Source organism: Canis lupus, chromosome 6 (genome assembly GCF_011100685.1).
Source record: "Canis lupus familiaris isolate Mischka breed German Shepherd chromosome 6, alternate assembly UU_Cfam_GSD_1.0, whole genome shotgun sequence".
Lineage (NCBI taxonomy): Eukaryota > Metazoa > Chordata > Mammalia > Carnivora > Canidae > Canis > Canis lupus.
The window spans coordinates 49,934,398-49,958,968 of NC_049227.1; the positions used below are offsets into that span (position 1 = coordinate 49,934,398).

The 24,571-nt window shown below is 38.9% G+C and overlaps 1 protein-coding gene across 7 annotated transcripts in view; it reads right to left on the bottom strand.

Annotated features, from left to right (window-relative positions):
- The window catches only part of CDC14A (cell division cycle 14A), a 292,061-nt gene that overhangs the window by 100,010 nt on the left and 167,480 nt on the right, over positions 1-24,571 (bottom strand). For 2 of the 7 annotated variants that reach the window (XM_038541209.1, XM_038541204.1), the window contains one exon: positions 8,859-11,133. The exons of 4 other annotated variants lie outside the window; for them this stretch is intronic. In XM_038541209.1, coding sequence (XP_038397137.1) covers positions 11,085-11,133 — 49 coding nt within the window. In that variant the 3' untranslated portion in view covers positions 8,859-11,084. Of the gene's footprint in view, positions 1-8,858; positions 11,134-24,571 lie in introns of those variants that run through there. One more of the 7 variants, XM_038541203.1, reaches the window with a different exon arrangement.

Here is a 24,571-nt window from a genome sequence, read left to right on the forward strand (position 1 = left end):
GATGTCCTTCAAACACCATAGATAAAGCCCAAACTCTCCATGCTTGCCTCACATTGGGGTATGGGTAGGGGGTGACTGTGTGCTAAGCACCCAGTGAGCACTGCCTCATTTCTTCCTAACCACCCAACCCTGGGTGGAAACCACCCAACAACTGGTGGGAAAACTAAATGGGTGCACAGCCCCAGTCTGCAAACAGGCTGCTCCAAAGGTCCAACTTTCTTCGAGTGGATACAGCAATACTCTCCACTGTCTTTTGGTTATTGTTGCTGGACCACATTGCTCTCCAGTGCTATCCTATAGCGTCTTTGTCTTGCTATAAAAGTGTAGTGGACATTTGTTTTGTGTTTATTTATTTAGAGAGAGAATGCAAGCAGGGGAGGAGCAGAGGGAGAGGGAAAGAGAGAATCTTAAACAGGCTCCATGCTGAGCTTGGAGCCCAAGATGGGGCTCTCAAGATCTCATGACCCTGAGATCATGACCTGAGCCAAAATCAAGAGTTAGACACGTAACTGATGTAGCTACCCAGATGCCCATAAAATTTTATTTTTTTTAAAGATTTTATTTATTTATTCATGAGAGACACAGAGAGAGAGGCAGAAACATAGGCAGAAGGAGAAGCAGGCTCCCTGTGGGGATCACGACCTGGGATCACGACCTGAGCCAAAGGCAGATGCTCAACCACTGAGCCACCCTGGTGTCCCTAAAATCTTATTTTAAAAAGGCAAGGTAAATGACTGGAAAGCTTGGCTTTCTTCTCCCAATTTCCTAACCCTGGTGTATACAAGGAATTACTGGAGAAGCTTTTAAAAAGGAAGGGAGGAGGGAAAGAAGGAAGGAAGGAAGGAAGGAAGGAAGGAAGGAAGGAAGGAAGGAAGGAAGGAAGGAAGGAAGGGAAGGAAGGGAAGGAAGGGAAGGAGGGAGGGTGGGAAGGAAGGAAGGAAGGAAGGAAGGAAGGAAGGAAGGAAGGAAGGAAGGAAGGAAGGAAGGAAGGAAGGAAGGAAGGAAGGAAGGAAGGAAGGAAGGAAGGAAGAACCACCAGCTGAACCACCGAGCTGGTCTGGGGTAGGGCCTTGGTGCCACTATTTTTAATATGCTCCCTAAGTGATTTTAATGCAGTCAGAATTAAGAATCATAGTTCCATAAGAAACTCACTTTACAACCGTTTTAGTGTTAAATTTATATACATCCTTTAAACACAACCAGTTGAGGAAATTGACAGTCTGGGAAGTTACACTCCAATAAAGTTAAAAGTTTTTCATCTCTTGATCAATGTGGTCAGTTTGTGGCAAAGCAGCATGGGTTCAGGAGGTAGTTCATTTTATCCTACAAACCATCTCTTCTCTTCGCACCACCTCAAAGTTTAGATGGCACAGACCATGCCAGGGTGGAGAGCTGGTGGGAGCCGCAACACCAGATGGCCCCACTGGTCTGGAGATTCCTGTTTCTTCTAATTCTTTGCCAGATGAACACATTCAGGTTTTTAATTAGAAAAAAAGATGCCAATATTTACTCCTACACCTCCTGCTGCCTTCAAAACCATCTCAACACATGCTCCTCCTCTCTAAAGTCTCCTCTGACCACACTTTCTTTTCAAGTTTTGTCCACACTCCCTCTCCTCCCTCAAGAACATCAGCATTTCCCAGGGAAAGGGTGTCATCAAAATGGATGGCCACCGTTCGGGTGTCTGTGTTCCTCAGAAGAACTGTGAATTGAGCCCAGCGGTTTTGACTTTGTATCTGTAGCTCCTCGGTAGCTGCTCAATAGATTTGGTTGGATGAGTGAATGAATAAAATCGCACAGTCAACGCTCCGATCTCTCTGGGTCAGTGTGACTCCTGTTCTTTGATTCCTCTCTCACTGTCTCAATTCTTTCTAGACCATCAAAGACACCAGAGGCAGCAGCCCATTAAACTTGCCCAAATCCTTTTTGATAAAGCCCCTTCAAAGGGTCGCACCTTATGGGAAGCTGTCTCAAGCAAGGCTTCACTCAAGATTTCTGCATCTAATGGCTTAGAGTCTACCCAAGAAAATGAGATCTACGTAGCGCTTATTTCTGAAGCCCTCAGAGAAAATATGAAAAAGGTACAAGTGAAATAAAAGGGTTCAATCTAAACCTATTATGAGTCAGGTACCTGGGATAGAGCAACAGAGGACAGATGTTAGTAGGGGAGGGGGATCACACTTCACCAAACACAACACATGACAAGGCTTCTTTCTGAAGGAGGAGGAAAGTAAGCCGACCTCTTAAAGGACTGACACTATGGGGCGAGGGAAATATGTAAGAAGAAGCCCAAAAAATGTAATTTGCAAGAGAGGACAGCGCCTATTTTTGTCCAGCACATCATTTGGAGCACTGGGCAAGTTTGTGTAGGAACAAGAAAACATCCCAGGTATTCAGACAGAGTCATTATTTGAGTACATAACATGCTTTCGGAAAAAAAAATCTGGAAATACAATCTGTTATCGTCATTCAGGTTAGCCAATTTGAGGGAGTGGAGGATTTAAATCTTTTACTCTTCTTAATCTCTGATTTAAAAAAAAAAGATTATTTATTTATTTATTCATGAGACACAGAGGGAGAGAGAGACACAGGTAGAGGGAGAAGCAGGCTCCATGCAGGGAGCCTGACATGGGACTTGATCCCGGGACTCCAGGGTCACGCCCTGGGCCGAAGGCGGCGCTAAACCGCTGAGCCACCCGGGCTGCCCAATTTCTGATTTTTTTTACAAGAATCATATTACATCTTAAAATAAAAGTAATATATCGAGTAAAACCGGAATACATGCTTTCAATAAAATGTTATAAAATAGAAATTCAATTATAATATAGTCGGGTATATCAGTGCATAGTGTTTAATAAACACCTATTTAACACCTATTAAAACCAAAAGAATGATACAACTTGGAAAAGAATTGCCCAGGGTTTATCATCATTAGGACAATGTTAAAAGTCATCTTAAGAATCCCTTAATGTCTTCAACCTGTTTATCAGATGTTGCTCATTGTTGTGTGAGCGCAGAAAGCAGCTTTCTGTTGTGTGAGCATTTCAAAAAGGTGCACAGGCAGGTTGCTGTGGAAACCTCACACCTGAACTTTCTGCCCTTTGGCCAACTAATCCTTTCCATTCTACCTTAAAACAACTTTTTTTTTTTTTTTTACAATTTTAAGAATTTCATTTTCTTACATTAGGTCCCAGTGTTTGAATTCTTGTACTTTTTTAGACTCTTCAGGCTAGCTGAGAATCAGCAAGAGATTATTACTTTATATTTTCAAAGCCATAGCACGTTCTAACCAAACTCTCCCTGGGCCTCACCATGTGTACACCAGCCTGAAGCCTTAACATGCTGAGAACTGTCTTGCTGGAGATGTTTCTGCTTATTTTGTTTTGATGTGCCCTCTCAACACCAGTCAGACTGGCTACATGTAACACAGCAAAAAGGCCAGCAGTGAGGCTCTGCTCTTGAGGCCGAGCTTAAATCCGGGCTGGCCCACTTGCTGGCCATAGGTCCTAGGGCAAGTCATTCACTTCTTTACATCCCCTTCCTCCACCTGAAGCCTCTTGGTGCTGCTGTCTAGCAACGTAACTTATGGATTGACTTACAGACCTATGGCAGCTAGTGCATTGTCTGGCTTACATTAATCACTCCAAAAAATAACCGGTTACCGTTTCCCCCGGGCCTCCCTGCTTCTGCAGGGCTGCAGGTGCCAGGCTGGAAACGTAACTGGAATCATTGGAGCTGACAAAATATTTGCATCATAGGTCTTTTCCTAAGAATATTCTTGGGAATTTTGACTCGTACAAGGCCCGTCCAGGTGGTTCAACCTGGGGGTCAGGAGACATGGGAAGCCTGTGGGCACCTGTAACTTCCTCTGCACAGGCAGCCTGCTGCTTTACTGAAAGGGGTTTAAACCTCTTTGTGATTGCGGTTTTCTCTATTTTGAAAAATCCAGGCCTTTTTTATTTATTCTTACTTTATTTTAGATTATTCTAGCTCATCCTTTTAAATTTTCAATTCCTAAGTGTTTTATTTTTCAGTCTCCTTCTTTAGATTTGCCGTTTACCTCATTTTAAGCAGTTTCTCAATTTATATCACTATTTTATCATTTTAATTTCTATTTTTACTGTTTAAAGTGTACCTTTCTTAGAGCTTCAGTATTGTCTATTTTTTTTGTGGTCACTATTTTTTAGCTTTAACCTTTTTCAATTATTCTTTTACTCCAATATTTTTGAAATTGTCATATTGTTAAAGCTGTCTTCACCTATATTTTTTATTTTCTTTCACTTATTAAATAACAGGTAAATACTAGAAGCAAAATCTTGAGACTAGTTTACTTCTTAAAACAAAGATGATTTAGGGCATTTTTCCTACTCTAGTTTATCCCAAAATAAAACCACTTCTGAATGTATCCATTTAAAAGCAAAACAGAGGAGAGCCTGGGTGGCTCAGCTGGTTAAGCACTGGATTCTTGATTTCTGCTCAGGTCATGATCTCAGGGTTGTGAGGTGGAGCCCAAGAGGCAGGCCCCACACTCAGCCAGGAGCTTGCTTAAAATTCTCTCCCTCTCCCTCCCCCCCCCCCCCCCCCCACTCTCTTTCTCTCTCTCTCAAAACAAAAACAAAAACAAAAACCAGAAAAGAGAACTGTGGCCCATATGGAGCACTAGAGACCCAAAAGGGTAGCATTCCTTTCTACTAGACCACAACTCTCCCCTCCACAAAGAAGTCTCCGGAAATAGGGACTGTGGGGCAACCTCATAAAGTAAAATTACATATCCATTTCAATGGGCTTTGGTTACTACAAAATTAGCTAAAAAAAAATAGGGTGCAAAATACATTTCCAGGGCACCTGGGTGGCTCTGTCAGTTGGGCATCTGCTTTCAGCCCCGGTCATGACCTCAGGGTCCTACTCAGCAGGGAGTCTGCTTCTCCCTCTCTCTGCCTCTCTCTCTCAAATAAATGAATAAAATCTAAAACAAGATAAAACAAAAATATGTTTACATAGCAAAAATGAGACTGATGTCTTTTCAAGGTTGGCTTTGGCTTCTATCTGGAAACAGCTTCCTGCACGGACATCAGACTTCCCCTAATGATAATGGTGGTTCGCTTTGCCCAGATCGTGCAAACGCTAAGGTTTATGCGCAACACCTGCTATCCTTCTAGAAGTCTGGAATTTTGGTTCATGCTAATCAGAGGGTACTTACATGACCAGTTCCCAATAAAAACCTTTGGTGCTTGGTCTCTAATGAGCTTCCCTGGTAGACAACACTTCACTTGTGCAGTCACCACTGGTTGCTGAAGAATGAAGCACATCCTATGTGGTCCCACTGGGAGGGGACCCTTGGACGCTTGCACCTGGTGTCCTCCAGACCTTACTCCACGCGTGTCTTCCCTCTGCCAATTTTGCTATTTCCTTTCACTGTAGTAAGTCTTAGCTGTGAGTACAACCATATGCTGAGTCATGTGAGTCCTTCAACAAATCATAGAACCCGAGGGGTGACCTGGGGGGTGCCGACAAACAGGGCTTCTCCTAGCTCCAGAATGGCTGCTAATTAGTTTCTGACTTAGTCATTGATGGTTAGCTCTCTTCCAGACCAAATGAGTGAAATTTTCCTCTTTTGGATTACCCTAGAAATTAACAGCCCCAACCACTTGTCTCTTCATTAGGAATCCTTAATGAAGGATCATTTCCCCCAACAGATTGAACTTTAAAATAGATCAAACCATTGTAAAGTCTCAGTTTGCTTGGTGGAGTGTCAGGGTCTCTCTTGGCATTCTCACCTCTTGTCACACAGGACAGCCATCTCGGTACCAGGTCCCCTCACTCAGCCTTTGGTGCAGTGTCTGAGGAGAACCCCAAGGCTGGTGCTCCGTGCTGATGGGACTGGAGATTCTCTGAGGCAAGGGTCTCTGCTCTGTTTTGTGTTTCCTGCATTGACATGGCCTCTGGCCATTACTCCATTATCCTTGAAGGCACGTGATCTAAGTGATAAAGTAAGGTACTAACTCGGCCTCAAGCAGCAGGAAAATCTCAGGCTACCTGGTGTACTTGTGAAGGAAATTGGTGTAAAGAATGGCCAAGGGAGAGAAGTGAATAGTATATCTTCTTAAATCAGGAAAAACTTGCCCTATCCATCCCCGCTGGTCACAGTCAACAGATGTCATGTTATTTACAACCCAAGCTATAGGAGAAGCTAATTGATTACATCTTTCTAGAATTGACAAAACTGCCTGGACCTTGCCTCCTAGGACATGGTATCTCTCTCAGAATGTGTAGTGTGAAGTCTCTCTGCTGACAAGAAACCTAGATTTTTAAAAATGATGTCATTTCCTCCAGTCTTACTTTTTTTTTTTTTTTAGACAAAAAAATGGATTGGTTTCTTTAATCAATCTCAAATCTTTCGGACCCCCATATCTTCCAAGGTTTTCTCAGTACAAAAAGGCATATATTTCACAGTTTCATCTCCATTAGCTCTCTGCAAAGGCCAGATGTACACTAGATAAATGATAGGTAGGTAGATAGATAGATAGATAGATAGATAGATAGATAGATAGATAAATGGATAGATGATAGATACTTATATAGACTATCATTACACTATTCTGATCTCTGATTTCAATTTGTTTTTTCAATTTTCTATTCTATGTACCTGACAATCATTTTTGGAGATCTGGGTGTCAAGATTGACAATCTCACTTGGAGAAAATCTCTTCTTTAAAAACATTTTAAACCACTTTATTGGGGCATGATTGACATCCAAAAAGCTGTGCATATTTAATGTATATAACCTGATGGGTTTGGAGGTAAGCACACATACATGAAACCACTACCATGATCTATGCCATTATCCATCACCTCCAAAAGTTTCCTCTCATCCTCTTATAATAATTGTCATTATTATTATTTTGTGGCAAAAGCACTTAAGCTAAGATCTACCCTCTTAGCAAATTAGAGTTCAAAGTCTCAGTTATGTAAGATGAAAAAGTCCTAGAGATCTACTGTACAGCATAGAGCTTATAGTTAATAGTCACGCATTATACTATTCTTAAAATTTTGAGGGAAATAAATCCCAATAAGAAGTCCTGGAGCTGACTGAAGGTGAGCATTTAGCATAAATTTGCCCAGCCTAGGAAGAGAGGACAATATCCTGTAACATCTGAGAGGGCTATTCATCTCAGCTTCAGCCCAGCATCAGTTGCCTCAAAATTTAGTGTCAGAAGAAGCCCCTTCTTGCTCCTTTGTGGTACACTTGGTCCATTCTTTGAAGCCAGCTTAAATCCTTTTGTTAGAGAGTCATAATGTAAAAAAACAAAATACATTTGATAGATCAGTACCCTTGAAACTGAAGTTTCATGTCAATGTAAACATTTGCAGATGGAGTCATTTCTACAGTTACTACCTTGACTCCTAATTTTCACTTGCAGACCAACCTCTCAAAACAGCTTTGGTCAACTTGATTTGAACCAAAGGAGAAAAAGCAAGTGGTGATGTGAATCACGTCTATTTCGGTGATATGCCAGCTAAAGGAAGGTGTGGTGACTGCAAAGGTCAGTTAACTTATGTTTGTCCATTTAAAACCATTTCCAAATAACCGTATGTTGCATCAGAAGTAGTCTTCCAATAGAAGTTTCTACTTGCACTCACTCAAAAAGTTTAAAATTCCCTAGAAAAGCTGTTTTTCTCTTTCTTGATATGATTATCATAATTCAATCCATAGAGAAGGAACTGGGTGGGAATATATTAACATTTCAATCCAGCTCAAAATAACTTAATACAATTATTTTCTACTTTCCATTCCAGGGGTGCCACTACTGTGCAACCTATGTGTAAATAAAAGCGTTTTATCTTAGGATATAAATTACGTCTTGTTGTACTTGGAAATTTCCCTAATTAATCTTCAGAGGAGACTGAATTCTTGCTTTGCTGTGTGTTATAGAGAGGACTGCAAGGCTTTTGCAGAACCATGAACTCTGCCTTACAAGGGCACTTGGGGAAAGATCACAGGCTTTGTAGAGAACCTGAAACACCAGAGTGCTGTTCAGCTTGCATTCTAACAATTGGTTTAAACAGAAACTTTTAACATATTGATGGCTTAACAAATGTCACAAAGGAGAGCTTACAAAAGTGCGAACGATTTTGAAAATACATTTCTGTGAAAAAAAAAATACATTTCTGTGGCTCAGTGTTGGTAAACTCACGTTCCTGCCTTAGGTGCACCCCAGCTGAATATATATATATTGGGTAGCCTCTCAGGTGTGTCTTGAGATTTATAAATTATTTGGCATCCACAGATGTTCACAAAACCATGTGAACTCAACGACGGCTAGGTGAGATATTTGTGGGACTAATTAACTAATTAGTTTTACTATTTTTTTCATAAGAACTGAATCCGAAGAAAAAGATTTTCTGTCCTTCTACACAGGTTCATGAATTCGTAAGAACTCTCCTTCTCTAAGATGTGGTCCCATGACAACCTCCGTATCCCAACTGTCTCATGCAGTGTTGTGAGAACTGCTAATTGGCAGATTCTCAACTCAAGAAGTGAAACCTTCCCACTCACACCCTTTCCTCTGTGTTCTGAAAAAAAAAAAAAAAAACACTTTAAAGACAAAAGAGAAGGGCACAACCTCAGAAACATCACAACCCGGAGAGATCCAGTTTAATGCAAAGGACATCTTCAACAAATAGTGCAGTTCTTCCTCTCGAGCTGGCTCTTCTGGACATAGATCCAAGTGGGAGGTTTGTTCCATCTGATTTATTTCTGTAATTTCTCCTTTAAGAAAAATGGCCATTCTTCTCCAAAGCCACCGATCACCAGTCTATCATCCAGTAGTCGTAAATAACCAAGCAGGACCCAAAACTCTGATCACAATCAGTGTTTTATTAACAGAAAGGAAAATTATATAGAAAAAGACAGCAAGAGCCTGACATCATCTGTCTTTTGTGAAAAGCGAAGTATAAGATTTCTTTGTGCTCACTGTCATATACTTCAAAAAATGGCCACAACCTGGAGAGTTAATAAAAGATAAACTAAAAATCCAGAAGGAAGAGCCTGTGAAACTTGAAAGGCACCAACCAGATTGGATCAAGTATAAAATTATAAAGAGACTTCAGTACATTGATAACTCAAAATCCAAATTATAAAAGTCAGGGAAAACAGATTGCATAAAACTTTTATTATTTATTAGCAGTGCATTCTTCTACACTTTAAGATAGAACAAAATATCTTTTGGAAGGTAAACTATTTGTAACAAAATACATGTCAGCAATTTTTATTTCTGGAGTAGAATTACTTTGCTATATACTTTCTATATTATATACATATGCTTCTTGGTTTGTCTAAGTATCTCCATGTGTACAAATAACTTTAAGACATACACATGTAGATACATGACTAATATACCACACATAATTATGGAAAATTTATAGTAGTCAATTTTACAATCATTTTAATAGCTGCACACTAGTGTTCACAGAACAACAACTGTCAATATGATTCCCTTTTCCCCACTTCAAGCATCATCTGAATTACTTTTCACTGATAATTTTTTAAAAATACTATCATCTTTCTATACAACTAACCAATCTATTTTTTACAGGAACTCATAATAAAATATTTTACTATTTCAGCTTTAGAAAAGGTAGACAATTTAATTCCACTTCCTTTAATTTTTGACTCCTAAGACCTACAATTCATTTTTTTCCGTCAGCTTAGTGCAATTACTTGGTACTGCAGTTACTGAAGTTTAAGTAATGAACCTGAGCCAAACAGTCATTCAAATGCCTTTTTGAAATGTAAAACACGAACAAGATGTTTTGTTGAAGCATGTATAACAGCCTCAAGGTACCCTCTCCTAATAAATAGATTATAAATAACTCAGTGGTTGAGAGTGAAGCACTTCATACGGATCCATTGACTGTGTGAGTAGTCCACTCTGACAATCAGGCACTGAAGCCTCCAGGCTTCTCAGGGCTACACTAAGATTACACTTCTCGCAAAAGGGCTGTGAGTACCTGCAAGGAGTCCCTTCGTTTTCACTGTCAGGTTTCTGATATGCTGGCTTGTGTGTTAGGTATTTATAATCTGTTTCAAACACATCTCCTTTGATCCAGAGAACTACTTAGCAGCATCTTTTTTCGGTTTTCTCTCTTCATTGATTTAAAAAACTGGTGCCAGACCATATGTGGTTACAGACAACAACCTCGTACCAAAAGCAGAATGTCCTAACTGTGTTAAGGGCTCTTGTGAGAGGAGGAAAGAAATAAAAGCATGTGGAATGTTGAGTCATTGCATAGAGCAAAACCGTGTTTTCAGCGCATCAGGAGAAAGATTCAATGAATTCGGATCTCCAAATGGATGTTAAATTTTGTGAAAGCCCCACAAGGATGCAAAACTAAATGGCTCAGTGACAAAAACAAAGGGAAAGGAAATGGTCTAACAAAGCCATATCAAATGATCGATCGTCCTCCTCTTGCCACAGATCAGCTTGGAAAAACTCATTATATTAGATTGACTTCTCAAAGGAATGAACTGATCTGCCATATTTATAGTGGGAACATAAAAATCACTTTCCAAAAACTTTCTCCCTTACTTTCTGTTAATAAAGAGGAATTATATATTCATTGTAGACAAAGCCATACTAAACAAATTCAAAATACAAATTTTTGGTAGCAAACAACAAGAAATCTAAGTCAAAATATAGTCTAGTTTTTACATAATTTTATATATTTATAAATTTATCAAAATAGTCTTTTAAAGTTCACCATACATACATAATAATGTAACACTGTACATGTAAGTGTAATAACAAATGTATTACCGAAATACATTAAAAATAGTCTTTCAAAATACCAAATTCAACATTACAACTGTCTTAAAAAGTGTGGACATCGCCATACACATAGTTTCAGTGCATTTGTAGTAGTCATTAGCCAGAGTTTTCTGGTTTCAAGTCTCTTGAAGGTCTTATGTTAGCGCTCTCCTGAATTTAAGGTGAGAAGGCAGAAAGACTCCTCCGACAAGCAGCTGCTTTCTCTCTACATTGCTCGTCCAGGTGAAGACACTGTGTGTAAGAGAGGGACGGCTTTCACCGGAGTGGCGGGGCCTTAGTAATGAACATATTCAGACTGAAGGGACTGTGTGGGGAGAGACATAAACCCGGGTTAAAGTCCATCACATACAAAACTGGTAACACATCCTGCTGCTTCCTCCTTCCACACACAAGGCAGTTTGGGTCTATTATATAAAAGATAAATGAAATAAACTAAGAAGACAATAGAAAGGGATGAAGACAATAGAAAGGGATGAAAAGAAGCATTTGCTAAAAATAAGATACTCAATTATGTGACATGATTGCAAGAAAACTGTATTTTAAAAGGCTGACGGTTTATTCAAAGCAGTTAAAAATTAAGTATTATTTGCAAATTGGTAGGTGGCACCAAACTCACTTCTAAGCTTTATGCAATAATCTTGAGTTTGATTTCAAAAATATGAAATGACATTTGTAACTAAATTGAAGTTTATTAGAATATGCTTTAAAATTATACACTTTTTAATTGAATCCAATGCATATCAAATGTTAATGTTTCTAATGCAGTAGAATTAGCAGTCAGTTAAATAAATTCCTTATGAAGGCTTGAACTTAATAAATGGCTTACAAATTCTTTCCATTTAGGGGGAGAGCATTACTAGCTTTGCAATTGAAGCTTAAGACCCAAAAGCATTTGTGCAGAAGAATCTTGCAGTCATAACATAAGAAATAGTGGACAGCTTTCAAGAAAAGTAAACACTGCAAATCCCTCCCACGTCATATTAAATATCACATGTAAAAGGAACATGATTGGGATATGTAATCAAGAATGCATTAATAATAGATATTAACCAAGAAAAGATAAAGAAAGGTCAAAAAATTCCCAAATACTTCTTTTTGAGCAAACAGCAGTAAAAAGAAGAAACACAAATTAGTCTGAACATTACCAAATTCTTTTGCACAATTCTTCTAATCAAATACCTTCCAACAACAGTTACTCTATTTGCTGCTACATGTCCTTTTCTCCTCCCCCAATATTTCTTTTTCAAATTGACCTGCAGCATGGTATTAATAGGTCTTCTCGATTCTGAGACTAGTCCTTTTTGTTGATGGTAGACATTTCAGTAAAAACAATCTCTCTGTTGTGCAAATAATCTACAAAAGGATTCAAACTATCTTTGTTCAGCTTCCAATCCCAATCCCAGTGAATTTTATATCCTACGGACAGCCATTTTCTAAGTATCTATCAACATTGTGAGTCAAAAAGTTACCAGCCTGCCCTCAAAGGGTAAAAGCCCACGCTGTCATACAAACATAAAATGAAAAGACAAAGGTGTCAGCATTCAATAATGTGCATAGGGTGAGAGTAGCACTGTAGAGAAGCAAAGCATGAGGCAAAGAGTGGGAAGGGAAGGCTTGGGGAGGGGAGTGGTTCCTGATGCTGCAAGTTTCAAGGAAGAATAAAAATCTTAAGAAGGAGAATAGTATTAGGAGGAATGAGAAAAGTTGTCAAGTTGACTTTGTCACTACAGAATGTGGTTTATGCCACAGCTTCAGAACAGGGGAGATGATCAAGAAGGAACGCACTAGAATACAAGCATACCGGAGCTCACAGAGAGCCTAAGGGGTAAGACTGAGAAAGTCCAGCAAAACTGGTCTAATGCCTCGAAGCCCACATACATATAATGTGTAGGACCATCAGGTGCCATCCTAACGACAGAACTTAGAAGTGGCCTATCATTTTTCCAGCTGCTTTTTCCCAGTTTCTAAGTCTAGCAAGTAGACAGAGAGTGCAGGGTCATTATGATCTCCTCCGCTGAAAGACTGCCAAGCCTGTATGCTACACATTGGCCAATGCTTTCCTAGGAATATTTAAATGTTGCTTTTGTTCCAATTAGAAAAGTTATCTGTGTTACCACTAACAGAAATTATGTAGTTCCTCAGACTGCCGTAAATTTAGAACAAAGTTGCTTTTGCAAGCATCCCTAAAGTTCCATTCAATTCTCAATAGACAGATATAGCAAAAGAAAAGATACTAGGCAAGTGACTTTTGTTAAACTAACCTTCTCCCAGGATATTTTACATATGCAGCAATATATAGGGGGTAAATATGTATGTACCTATCTTTATTTATTTTATAGAATTACAATGTCCACTGAACTGGAAAACAGAAATAGTCTAGAATGATTTTAAGGATTTTTATCATTCATATGAAGTATATACTCATATTTGCCCTCTGGCAGAAGCCTTTCCCTACTCACAGCAGAGGTCATAAACTCTGGCTGCTGTATAATCCAACCTACAGATACAGTTTAGCACGATCCCCACTGTTTCCCACCCAGTGTGCTCACTTAATGTTGCCTAACTGGCTCTGAGTCCTCCACAAACAAATAGACATGATTTGGCTGAGGAATGGACCTTCTGTCATGCTGATTAATTCATTCAACAAGTAATTATTAAACATCAATAACGCATCTGGCAGTAGGGGATGATTAAAAATAAGATACCAAAGCCCTTCCATGGTTTCTTTAATGTGGTGTAAAGAAAGTGAAAAGAAATAATAGATCAGTAAAAAAGGGCTTAACAAATTATTCTGACATTAGCATTTCGTAGCAAATTAACTTCTTTTCAATTTCAATCTAAAACAAAAATCTTAATGGAAGTGGAGTTAGGGAAGAAAGAATTGTTAAAGTCTAGGAGACATGTTCACTTGAAAAAAACCATAACTAGTATTGCAAGGCCTTTTCACCTGAGAAGCAATCATGAGGGAGGACAGTAACATTTAGATTTCACATGCTTCCATGATGCAGTTGTACAAGGGCCTCTGGCTCATCTGTTACCTGTATCCTACAGTTACTAACAAATACCCCAGAAAACACAATAAACAGTTATTAGCACTGCTAATTTTTATAGCAAAGATGCAAATGTATTTTGTACTCCATAAACAGTATCATTACTGCTACTGATTTCATTATTCAGAAAATAGGTTAAGGTACAACTGTCTGAATTCTTAACAAACCGGATAGATTACTGAAGAGGTCGATTATTCTGGGAAGATACTTCTTGAGTATGTCCTATATCCAGGCACAGTTCTAAACTTTTTGTATGTATTAATTCATTAAACACTCCAGACAATGCATTTTACAGATGAGGACAGGGAGGCCCAGAGTGGTGAAGTACTCTGCCCACGGTCACACAAGGAGCAGTAGAGCTTGAATCTGAGCCCCCACAGCCCAGTCTAGTTTAAAGCCCGAACACGTAGCTGCCACAGCGTAACACCACAAGACACTTCTAGCTTTTGTCCTGTGATCATGTGCATAGTCAAGTGGACATTCTCTACCTCCCTAACACGGACAAGTAATGACCAGAAGCAGGGTATGATCCTAAGTGAGGAAAGAAATATGAAATTACAAAAAGAGAAAGCAAGCAATATTCATGATACTGTAAAGGAGATATAGGCATTTTAAAATGAAAAATCCTTTAAGGACCAAATCCAAAGTAAATTTCAGGAATATTCTAAAAATAAGTTTTCTTTATAAAAACACCCATGCTTAAGTATTCAGTTTAAAGTTTTAATTCTACTTGACCAATGCTTATTTATCATTGTCATCAGAATTAATACCTAATACCTAATGCATCTTAAATTTAAAAAATTTTAAAATTCAGGAATGACAATGGATATGGTTATGAAGGAAGTGGCACCTGAGGTGTAAATATTATTTTACAAGGTAGTGCTTATTTATATAATTCAGAGATTTTAATTTCTCAAGAAGAATATCCAAGTTCCTGAGCCAGTAAGTTTAACGGGTTATAGTGAGTTAAGACCAGATGAAGTTCATCATGAATATATGGTGTTTTTATAGTGTGAATACCATAAAACTAATAATACAGCAATATTCAGCCTGCAAAATAAGGATAAAATTACCTTACACTTGCAGCCCCCAAAATTTTTATGTCAAAATATAAGCTTCCATCAAGAAGTCTTGTTCCCTGAAAGCAGTTAGATTTGACATAAAACAAAGTGTTAGGTAAGGAGATCAAGACAATTTGTTCTGTTCTGGAAATTTGCTACTAATCTGTTTTGGCAGATGTAGGTAGTGACTTTAAAAATTTAGCTATTCTGGAGGTGTTTCTTTTTTAAACAGCCCAGTTACCTAATCATGGTAGAAAAATGTCTAATAATTATAGATATAAATACTGTGAGATGATTAATAAATACAACTATTGGACTATCCAAAACAGGAAACGGTAAAGAATAATGAAAAATTTAGGTCTTTGCCCAGCAAATGAATGAAATGACGTCTTAATGTTCAAATAACTTAGACCAAAGGCCCCATGACCTGGAATGTTAGTTTCCTACTAGGTCAAAATCCTGATTCACAATCGCCATGCGCTTTTAATTTTTCTCTCCTGCATTTCTCCATCTTGCCTAGTCCCTTAAGGAAGAAAAAGTAGTTTATGTAACTACCATGGGTTTGAGTCATAACTACAGAAGCAAAAAGCACCTTAAAAAGTGGTTTGTTTTCATGGCAAAGATAATTAAAAGAAAAAATATATTTGGTAATGTGGTATCTTATTTTATATATAACTCCAGGGTTGAATTTTAATGAACAAATGGGGAAAAATAAACACTGAGGAATAATAAGTTGATCTATAACTGCCTCTGTACTCTGGGGTCTTTTATGTCTTTGCAATGAAGAGTTTCCAGTTTTTGTATTGCTCGTAAGTTACCAACACACAATGTGTGTGCATCAGTACCCATTTCCACAAATGTGGTTTCAAAATACTGAAAGTTTTTGTCTTTGCTAACAAAATAATACTTTTCAAATAACACTAGTAGAGAAACATAGCTAGATAAGGTTTCACTGGCATCATATTAAGACAAAAAGGCTAAAGTTTTTTATAAAGTCAGCTCTGAAAGAGGTGCAAACGTTTTTCTATAGCGTTCTCTAAGCATTTCAGGGACTCCCAAGATTTAACAAGCCAATTTTGGTTAATTAAAATGCTACATAAAATACTCTTTCACCTTCTTACCTAACTTTTAATAGATTCTTTTTTTTTTTTTTGAGTGAACTTAATCTCTGCTTTTCAACAATCATTTAAAAAGCTCAATTGTTGGATGACAGATTGTTGTTGACACTCTACTTGACTCAGCCAACCATTCTTGAGTTTTTTCAGTTCATTTGAACATCAAAATTATATCAATGCAAGCCCAGTTAAAAATGCATTGTCTCTTATTTTAGTAAAGCCACATTGCTAGAAGAAAAAAAAAAACACCTCTCAGATGACTCTATATTAAAGCTAAATCTGAAAATCTGCTTTCTGTTTTGTTACTGCTTCCTGTGCTAACGGTAATAAGGGGCTCCTAAGCACCCTAGCTCTTTGCTTCCCATTCATAGTCCTAGATATAGGATCCAATTTTTAGTTCAAATAAATATTTATTAGGCACTCACTACACTTTGGAACCTGAGACAACAAAGATGCCTCCAAGAAGCTTAAAAACCAGCAGAGGGAAGAGAGAATTACATACAGCTTAACTAGAATATGAGAGCAACAAGAAGGTGGGGGCAGGAGGGGGCAGTGAACAAAGTCCCACAGGAGTCAAGAAGGATGGGTCAAAAGTGCTTTATCCAAAAGATAACTGTGGAGCCAGGCCAAGAATTATAAAACCAAGCAGAGATAAGGAAAAGCAGAGTGAACCACGTGTGCTAGGGTTTGGGTACGAGGCAGGATGTGGCGCTCTTGCACAGTGCCAGTCAGTATGCCGGACAGAGAGACAGCTGGAGCTATATACAGCTGGAAAGAGATACAGCTGGAGAGACATGGGTGGGGAGGCACACGGTCAGAGAAGGGCCCCGAGCGGCAAGCCAAGGGATCCTGACTGGACCCCACGGGCAAAGTAGAGCCAACAATTCAGAACACAGCAATGGTTTAATCGGCTATGTCTTAGAAATCTAGCACTGGTAGCAGTACAGAGAAAATATTAAAGATGAGAGATACTTAAGGCAAGAAGAAAATTTAACGGGCTATTCCAATAGTCCACAAAGACCTCAATTAGGGCAACAGTGATGAGAACAGAAGAACAAACAACAACAACAAAAAAAAATCAGATATCTCTGAGGGATGGCTAATAGGACTAAGTGGCTGGATGTGCAGAGGGAAAAGTAGTGGCAGTGTCACAGAAGATTCCAGATTTGTAGCTTGAATGATAATTACTAAGCCAGGAAACAAAAGGAAGAATAGGCAATTGAAGGAATGTGTTTTCTGTCCCAGGTAATGTCCATAGGAAGTCAGAAATGTAGATCCGACACCAAGGAGGTGATTACCCAGAGAAGTAGGCCAAGGTCAGAGCCTTGGGAAAAATCACAGAGGGGTGGGCAGAAGAAGACAAACAGGTAATGATTTAAGGGGAAGGGAGGAAAAGAAATGGGAAAATAGCATTCTAAAACTCAAAAGAGATGAAAAATAATAGACAAAAAAGGTGGTTGACGTTGTCAAGTACTACAGAAAGACTAAGAAGGAGGAGACCATCTGACCTGGCCTTACAGAAGTCAAAGGCAGCCTCTGGGAGAGACTCTAACCAGAATGGGAGGCCACCTCGCTTGCCCCAAGTTTGGCCACAAAGGAAACATTGTGAGAGGTGACAGGATGGAGGGAAGTGATTGGCGAGACCACTCTGACCAATTCGGATGCACCTGTTTGCAGGTGAGCAGTCAAATGGACGGTAAGAGACTGAAGACATAAAGGAGGAAGGACGTGGATGGAGCAACTCTCTAGAACAGTCCAGAAAGAATAGTACAGGTGGGTAGTGTTGTCATGGGAAAATAGTAAAGATTCTTGTCACCTAAAAGAGAAGGAATAAAGCAGATACACTTTGTGGTAGAGAAGAGGACAGTTAAGGGAAATCACTCCTGATAAATTCTATGTTCTTGGTAGGACTCAAGGCAAAGTCAACAAAGGGTGGCTGTGTTGACAGAGAATGTTAAGAAGTTTTGGAATAGCCGGTGTGAGGAAGAGCAAGGGAGCCAAAATGAGATAATTAATTAAAGTACTATGATGAACACTGAAGGGCCAGGCAAATGAGAAATTCATTTGAAATGGAGTTAACTGGCAGCAAGGTAATGGCATTTTCGCCAAAAGTGCTTAGAAAGAGAGAGACTTGAAACAGACATGAAATGGTTGGATTGATCTTATTTTAGAGGCTGGCAGTGAAGTGGCTACAGAAAGAAGACCCAAGTGTAATGGAGAATGTCAGAAAGAGAAAGCAGAAAGGACTATGTGGGTCAGAGAGGACTGGGGAAGCAGGCAGGGAGCATGGGGAACGGTTAGTATGTGGAGTAAATGTCTAAGAGGAACCTTACCAGATTAAGGATACCAGAAGCAATGCTCTGAGCAATAAAAAGGTCAATGAGATGGATTTCCAAATAAAGAAAAATAAAGATCACTGGAGGAGTTAAGGAAGTTTAAAAGAGTAGCTGTGAGACTTTGACCAAGTCACTGCCTCTCTGAATCTTGATATTTTCATCTGTAAATTGTGGACTAAATAAATAAGGTAATGTATATATGAAGCACCTAGTCCAATGCCCAGCACATTGGAGCTGCTCACTAAGTCACTGATGATGAATGATGACAATAACGATTAGAAAAGTAGCACAGTCATTGAGAATGTTGGCAATAGCCTGGTAGCTACAAAGGAAAGCCAAAGCCCTCAAGGAATGAAGATGAGTAAATGGTAGTGATGAGGACACCAAAGGAGTAGCAGATCACTGGGTGGGGTTTTCAAAGGAAAGGAGAGTCTAAAAACTGTCTAAGTCATCAGAACACAGCATTTTTTTTACCTCTTACCCATAAAGATTTGGGAGTCACCAGAGAGAAAGCAATTTGCACTTAAGTGGTGAATAAGGGGAATTAGGTTGGAATAGGTCAACCTTATTTTGCTCACTTTCGGACGGACATGTTTTAATTTTCTCTTTTAGTTTAGTTTACTGCTTGCAGTGGTCTTAATGTCTGTGTTCCCCACTACCTCCAAATTCATGTGTTGAAATTCTAACCTTCAGTATGATGATATTAGGAGGGAGCCTTTGGGAAGCAATGAGGTCATAAGAGTGGGGACTCTACAAATAGGATTAGTTTTCCTATAAATGTGGTCCAGAGAGCTCTCTCATCCTCACAGAGCCATGCAAGGATTAAATGTCCATATATAGGTATATTATGGTGGAATTGTAGAACTTCGAGGAAAGAGAGACAAAGCTTATAGTGATTGGTTTTGCTCTTCAACCACAGAAGCTTCTTAAGCAAAGGATGACATCAGGAAACTAGTATCTTAAGATGATTCTGGCAGCAGCACAAAGACAGAGGGAAGGGACCAGAAAAATTAGGGCAGGTAGGTGATCAATTAAGCTGGAAGATGCCCTCATGGAGCTTTCAGTCTAGTGGGAGACAATGGCCTACCTTCTTCCACTAAAACAATACTGTGCTCATAGTAAATGCTCATATACATATTAGATCATTTTTTTAATTGGACAAATCTTTACACATATATAAAAAGCTCTCTCTTTTGCTCCTGGCCAAATAAATAAATAAAGCAAGATTACAATAAGACTGTTTTCTATTGACTTAGCAGTATTATTGGTATCATGTGAAAAAGAAGGTATCAAACTAAGTTGAACAACCAAGGTAATTAGTAACTCTGATGTCATTGAGATTAAGGCAAGTTCTGTATTTGAAAGAGTCCTTTCAAATGGAGAGTCAAATACAGCTGATAGGCTTGTACAGTAAATTAATGTAAACCACTATTTAACCCTGGAAACTGAAATTACCGTTAGCTCTATCTGCAAACACTGTGCGTACCTAACAGCTGACACGTAAATTTAAAGGCACCATCCAAACCACGCTGACCTCAAAACAATCTGATGCTTTGTCAAGAAACATTCTCTAGTCCCCTTGGAAAGGAGACAAAATACCAATGCTGAATAAATATCAAAGACGCGGTTCAAAGACGGAGCTCACGTTCTTGATATTATTAACATCTCTTAGCTGAAAATTCCATCAAATTTAAAGGAGTGCAACAACAAAGAGAGGAGAGGGGGGAAACCACAGCAACTTAAACATACAGGGTTACACAGATAGTACTAATCCTTGGTATTAAATAGAATACTTGATTAATCTTTGTGATTCAATATATTTAAAATCAGGACAGGATGACAGTTTTTAAAATGGAGAACAGGCAGAGGGGAAAGATATCAAGTTTAAATCAAGAAAAGCTATTAACATCCCATTGGAAATGGAAGCATTTTATTGGGAATGGATGTTCAAACAATCAATAAGTAGATCATCACTGTCACACAAACATTACTCCAAGGTAAAAATGTAGCAAGTTTAATGCACATGCCAATGACTCAGATTTTCACCTCACTAGGGATTTTACCAAGCTGGATCTAATATTTTGATCTTATTCCAAATCATACTTTAAGAATCAGTAATTCCATAAATAGATAAATACACACACACAGAGACATATATATATATATATATATATATATATATATATATTTTTTTTTTTTTTTTTCCCCTAATGCCAGAACACAGAACTTAACTTATTCATTAGGCTACCAAGGTTGTTCTGGCTGGCACTGGTCAAATTTGAGATAAAGAAAGAGAACAAACTGGTGTTTGCCAGAGTACATGGAGTGGGGGGTGGGCAAAATGGGTAAAGCTGAGTGGGAGATACAGGCTTCCAGTTACAGAATGAGTAAGTCACAGGGATGAAAAGGACAGCATAGAAGGCACCCGGGTGCCTCAGTGGTTGAGCATCTGCCTTCGGCTCAGGGTGATTCCGGGGTCCTGGGATCAAGTCCTGCATTGGGCTCCCCTCGGAAGTCTTGCCTCTCCCTATGCCTGCGTCTCTGCCTCTCTCTGTGTCTCTCATGAATAAATAAATAAAATCTTTTTTTTTTTTTAAAGCACAGCATAGGAATAGAGTTGATGGTGCTGTAATAGCATCGTATGGTGACAGATGGTAGCTACACTTGTGGCGAACACAGAAGAACACAGTAGAACGTATAGAGATGTTGAATCACTGTTGTATAACTGAAACTAATATAACATTGTATGTCAACTACACTTCGGTAAAGAAGAACTAGAGCCAACAATAATGTAAGTGTAAAGGGACAGAAATAATATTGGAGACAAAAATAAAACTGCCTTATGATTACCAAAAAAATAAATAAATTTACAATGAAGAACTCATCTACAGTCTTCACAACCAAAGAGCACACTAACCAGCTGAGTGTAAACACGGCTGCACCCCATCACACAGGGAACTGCATTCAAGGCAGTTTCAACTGTGGCATAAGAACGCTAGGGTAAAACAGCACATATACACACTACTTCATTTCAATTTTCCTCTCAACTGTAAACCAAAGGAACATTTTAAATTCCTTTCTGTCAGGCAGCCCCGGTGACTCAGTGGTTTAGCGCCGCCTTCAGCCCAGGGTGTGATCCCGGAGTCCCCATATCGAGTCCCACATCGGGCTCCCTGCACGGAGCCTGCTTCTCCCTCTGCCTGTGTCTCTCCCTTTCTCTCCCTCTCTGTGTCTGTCATGAATGAATGAATGAATGAATGAATGAATGAATGAATGAATGAATGAATGAATAAATAAATAAATAAATAAATAAATAAATAAATAAATAAATAAAATTCCTTTCTGTCTAGTACTATGTTAGAAACCATAAAATAGGGCAGCCTGGGTGGCTCAGTGGTTGAGCATCTGCCTTTGGCCCAGGGCATGATCCTGCGGTCCTGGGATTGAGTCCCACATGGGGCTCCCTGCATGGAGCCTGCTTCTCCCTCTGCCTGTGTCTCTGCCTCTCCCTCTCTGTGTCTCTCATGAATAAATAAATACAATGTTAAAAAAAAAATAGAAAGAAACCTAGAACTCTATGAAACTTTGTAGGCTGACACACAAAGAAAGTTTAAAAGTTGGAGACCAGTCTCATATATATAGACAACATGTAAGTAACAAATACAGATGCTCAGGTATATAATAGTAACAGTACATAAAGTGCTAACTATGCATCATGCCTAGGAATAGAGGTTAAAAAGGAAAACATTCCATGGGTTCAATTTCTTGAGGAAAGCTTCAGAGAGTAGATGGAAGGTAGCATATCTCTTTTAAAATGAGATATTGGTGAAGAGGGCAGGGGGCTTTCAAGAAAGGGCTTTCCAGGGGTGCCTGGGTGGCTCAGTCGATTTCTGCCTTTGGCTCAAGTCATGATCCCACAGTCCTGGGATCGAGTCCCACATTGGACTCCCCTGCTCAAGGGAGTCTGTTTCTCCCTTTCCAAAGGCCAAGAGGTGGGCTGTAATGAGAACAATCTGGGGAAAGAGGACAAGGGAATGGAAGTCCAGGAGCAAGCAAGGTCAATGAGGTACAAAGATACAATAAGGGGACCGCTGATAGACAGCTGAAAGCTCAACAGAGGCATTCAGGATTAACATTCTAGCACTAGGGGATCCTGGTCACTTTTGAACAGGTGAGTAACATGCTGAGATTGGTATATCTTAGCTGGCCAGGCTTTTTTTTTTTTTTTTTTTTTTTGCTGGCCAGGCTTTAAAGTGGACTTAGCAAACCACAGCCCAGGGGTCAAATCCAGCCCACCACCTGCTTCTGTCAATAAAGTTTCACTGAAACACAACCACACCATTTGTTTATGTATCGAGTTGAAGAATTCGGACTACAAAGCCAAAAGATTAACTATGAGGCCCTTTACAGATAGACCTTGTGCCCCTACTTACAGTATGAATTAATTAAGAGACTGAGTTATAGGAAGATCAATGAGGCTACAACAATAACAAATATGAGAAAGCAGCAGAATAGAGGGAAATGGGAAAATTCTAAGAGACAATGAATGGCCTCACCAACATAACCGGCAACATCACCGTGAGAATATCTCTGGAAATGTCTGGAGACCAATACGTAAGAGTGAGTAACAAAGCTTAACAGAAGTTACTGCTTAGTAGCATAGTAATAAAATCACCAAAAAGATTTTAATAGGTGATGCCCAAAGCAGCTTTCAGAAGAACCTCATTATAGAGCAGCTTATTTATTTGTATATACCCTACAGATCAATACAACAAAAGCTTATTCTAAAAGGCTACTCCATATAGCAAAGATTAATGTGACCTGTGACACTGAAGTGACAAAAAATTATTTGTAACCAATCTGACTCTATATATACATATATAATATATATGTATATATATTTTATATATATATATTATATATATTAATATATTTATTTTATGGCAAAGCACATTATTTTTACAACTCCTCAAAAAGCTCAATTGTTGTAAAAAAAGATGTTTACTAAGGACTATAATTTTTCTTTGGGTAGTTAAGTTTCCATTTGCAAAAATAAATACATCATTTAAAAATTAATAATAGGGCGCCTGGGTGGCTCAGTGGTCGAGCATCTGCCTTTGGCTCGGGTAGTGATCCTAGAGTCCCAGGACTGAATCACACATCAGGCTCCCCTCAGGGAGCCTGCTTCTAGAACCCTCTAAGGAGCCTGCTTCTAGAACCCTCTAACTCTCTCTGTTGTGTCTCTCATGAATAAGTAAATAAAATTTTTAAAAATAAAAATTAATAAATATATAGTGGATCTGTTGGTCATTCATGATTACTTAATAGCATCAATACTACTATGGGTAGTAAAACATGAAATAATTGATAAAATAAGCATAGCGTTTAACCAAGGACACCTGCTGAGAGGTAGAGACGGAGGACGCAGATAGGGCTCAGACTAGTCTCCATGCCTTCAGGGTTTTTACCAAGAGCTGTCATGCACAGACTGCTAGGATTATCTTCATCAAAACAGATCTGATCAAGTCACTCTGCTGACAAGATTCCGAGTTTGGAATCTGAACTGCACCTCCCAGTTTGGCTTCAGCTTAACTTTATAGCCTCATCTACAGTAACCTCCCCTGTCTTTAGCTACACTGGAACACTCACTGCTCTTAAAAACAATAATAGCTAACAATTATTCAGCACCATCTGTATGCAACTGTGTAAACTACTTCATCTGATCTCAGTTAATCATCACAACCACCCTATTACAAAGATATTGGGATCATTACCACATAAGCTCCAAGGCCCCAGAGTAACACTAACTCCTTTCAAAGTACACAGCTCTATATCAAATTTATATAAAATGTAATATTTTGCATTATTTATCTCTCATGGGCCCCATCAAATTGTATTAAGCTGCAGAGTGCACATAACCTAGATCTGCCCCCTAATTATTATTATTATTCTCATTTTACTGAGGCTCAGAGAGATTAAATAATTTTCCAAAGTAGTCACTACAAGGAATTAGATAAAATTTGAACCTAGGTCTATCTGTCTTCAGTACATAAAAGTTTGCCTATAGCACAAGGCTGCGCTTCTGTTCTTATGGTTCCCATTGCCTGCAATGACTATTTCTCCACTTCCTACTATTTTCATCACTAGACTCCCAGCAGGCTCCCATTCACCCTCCAAAGC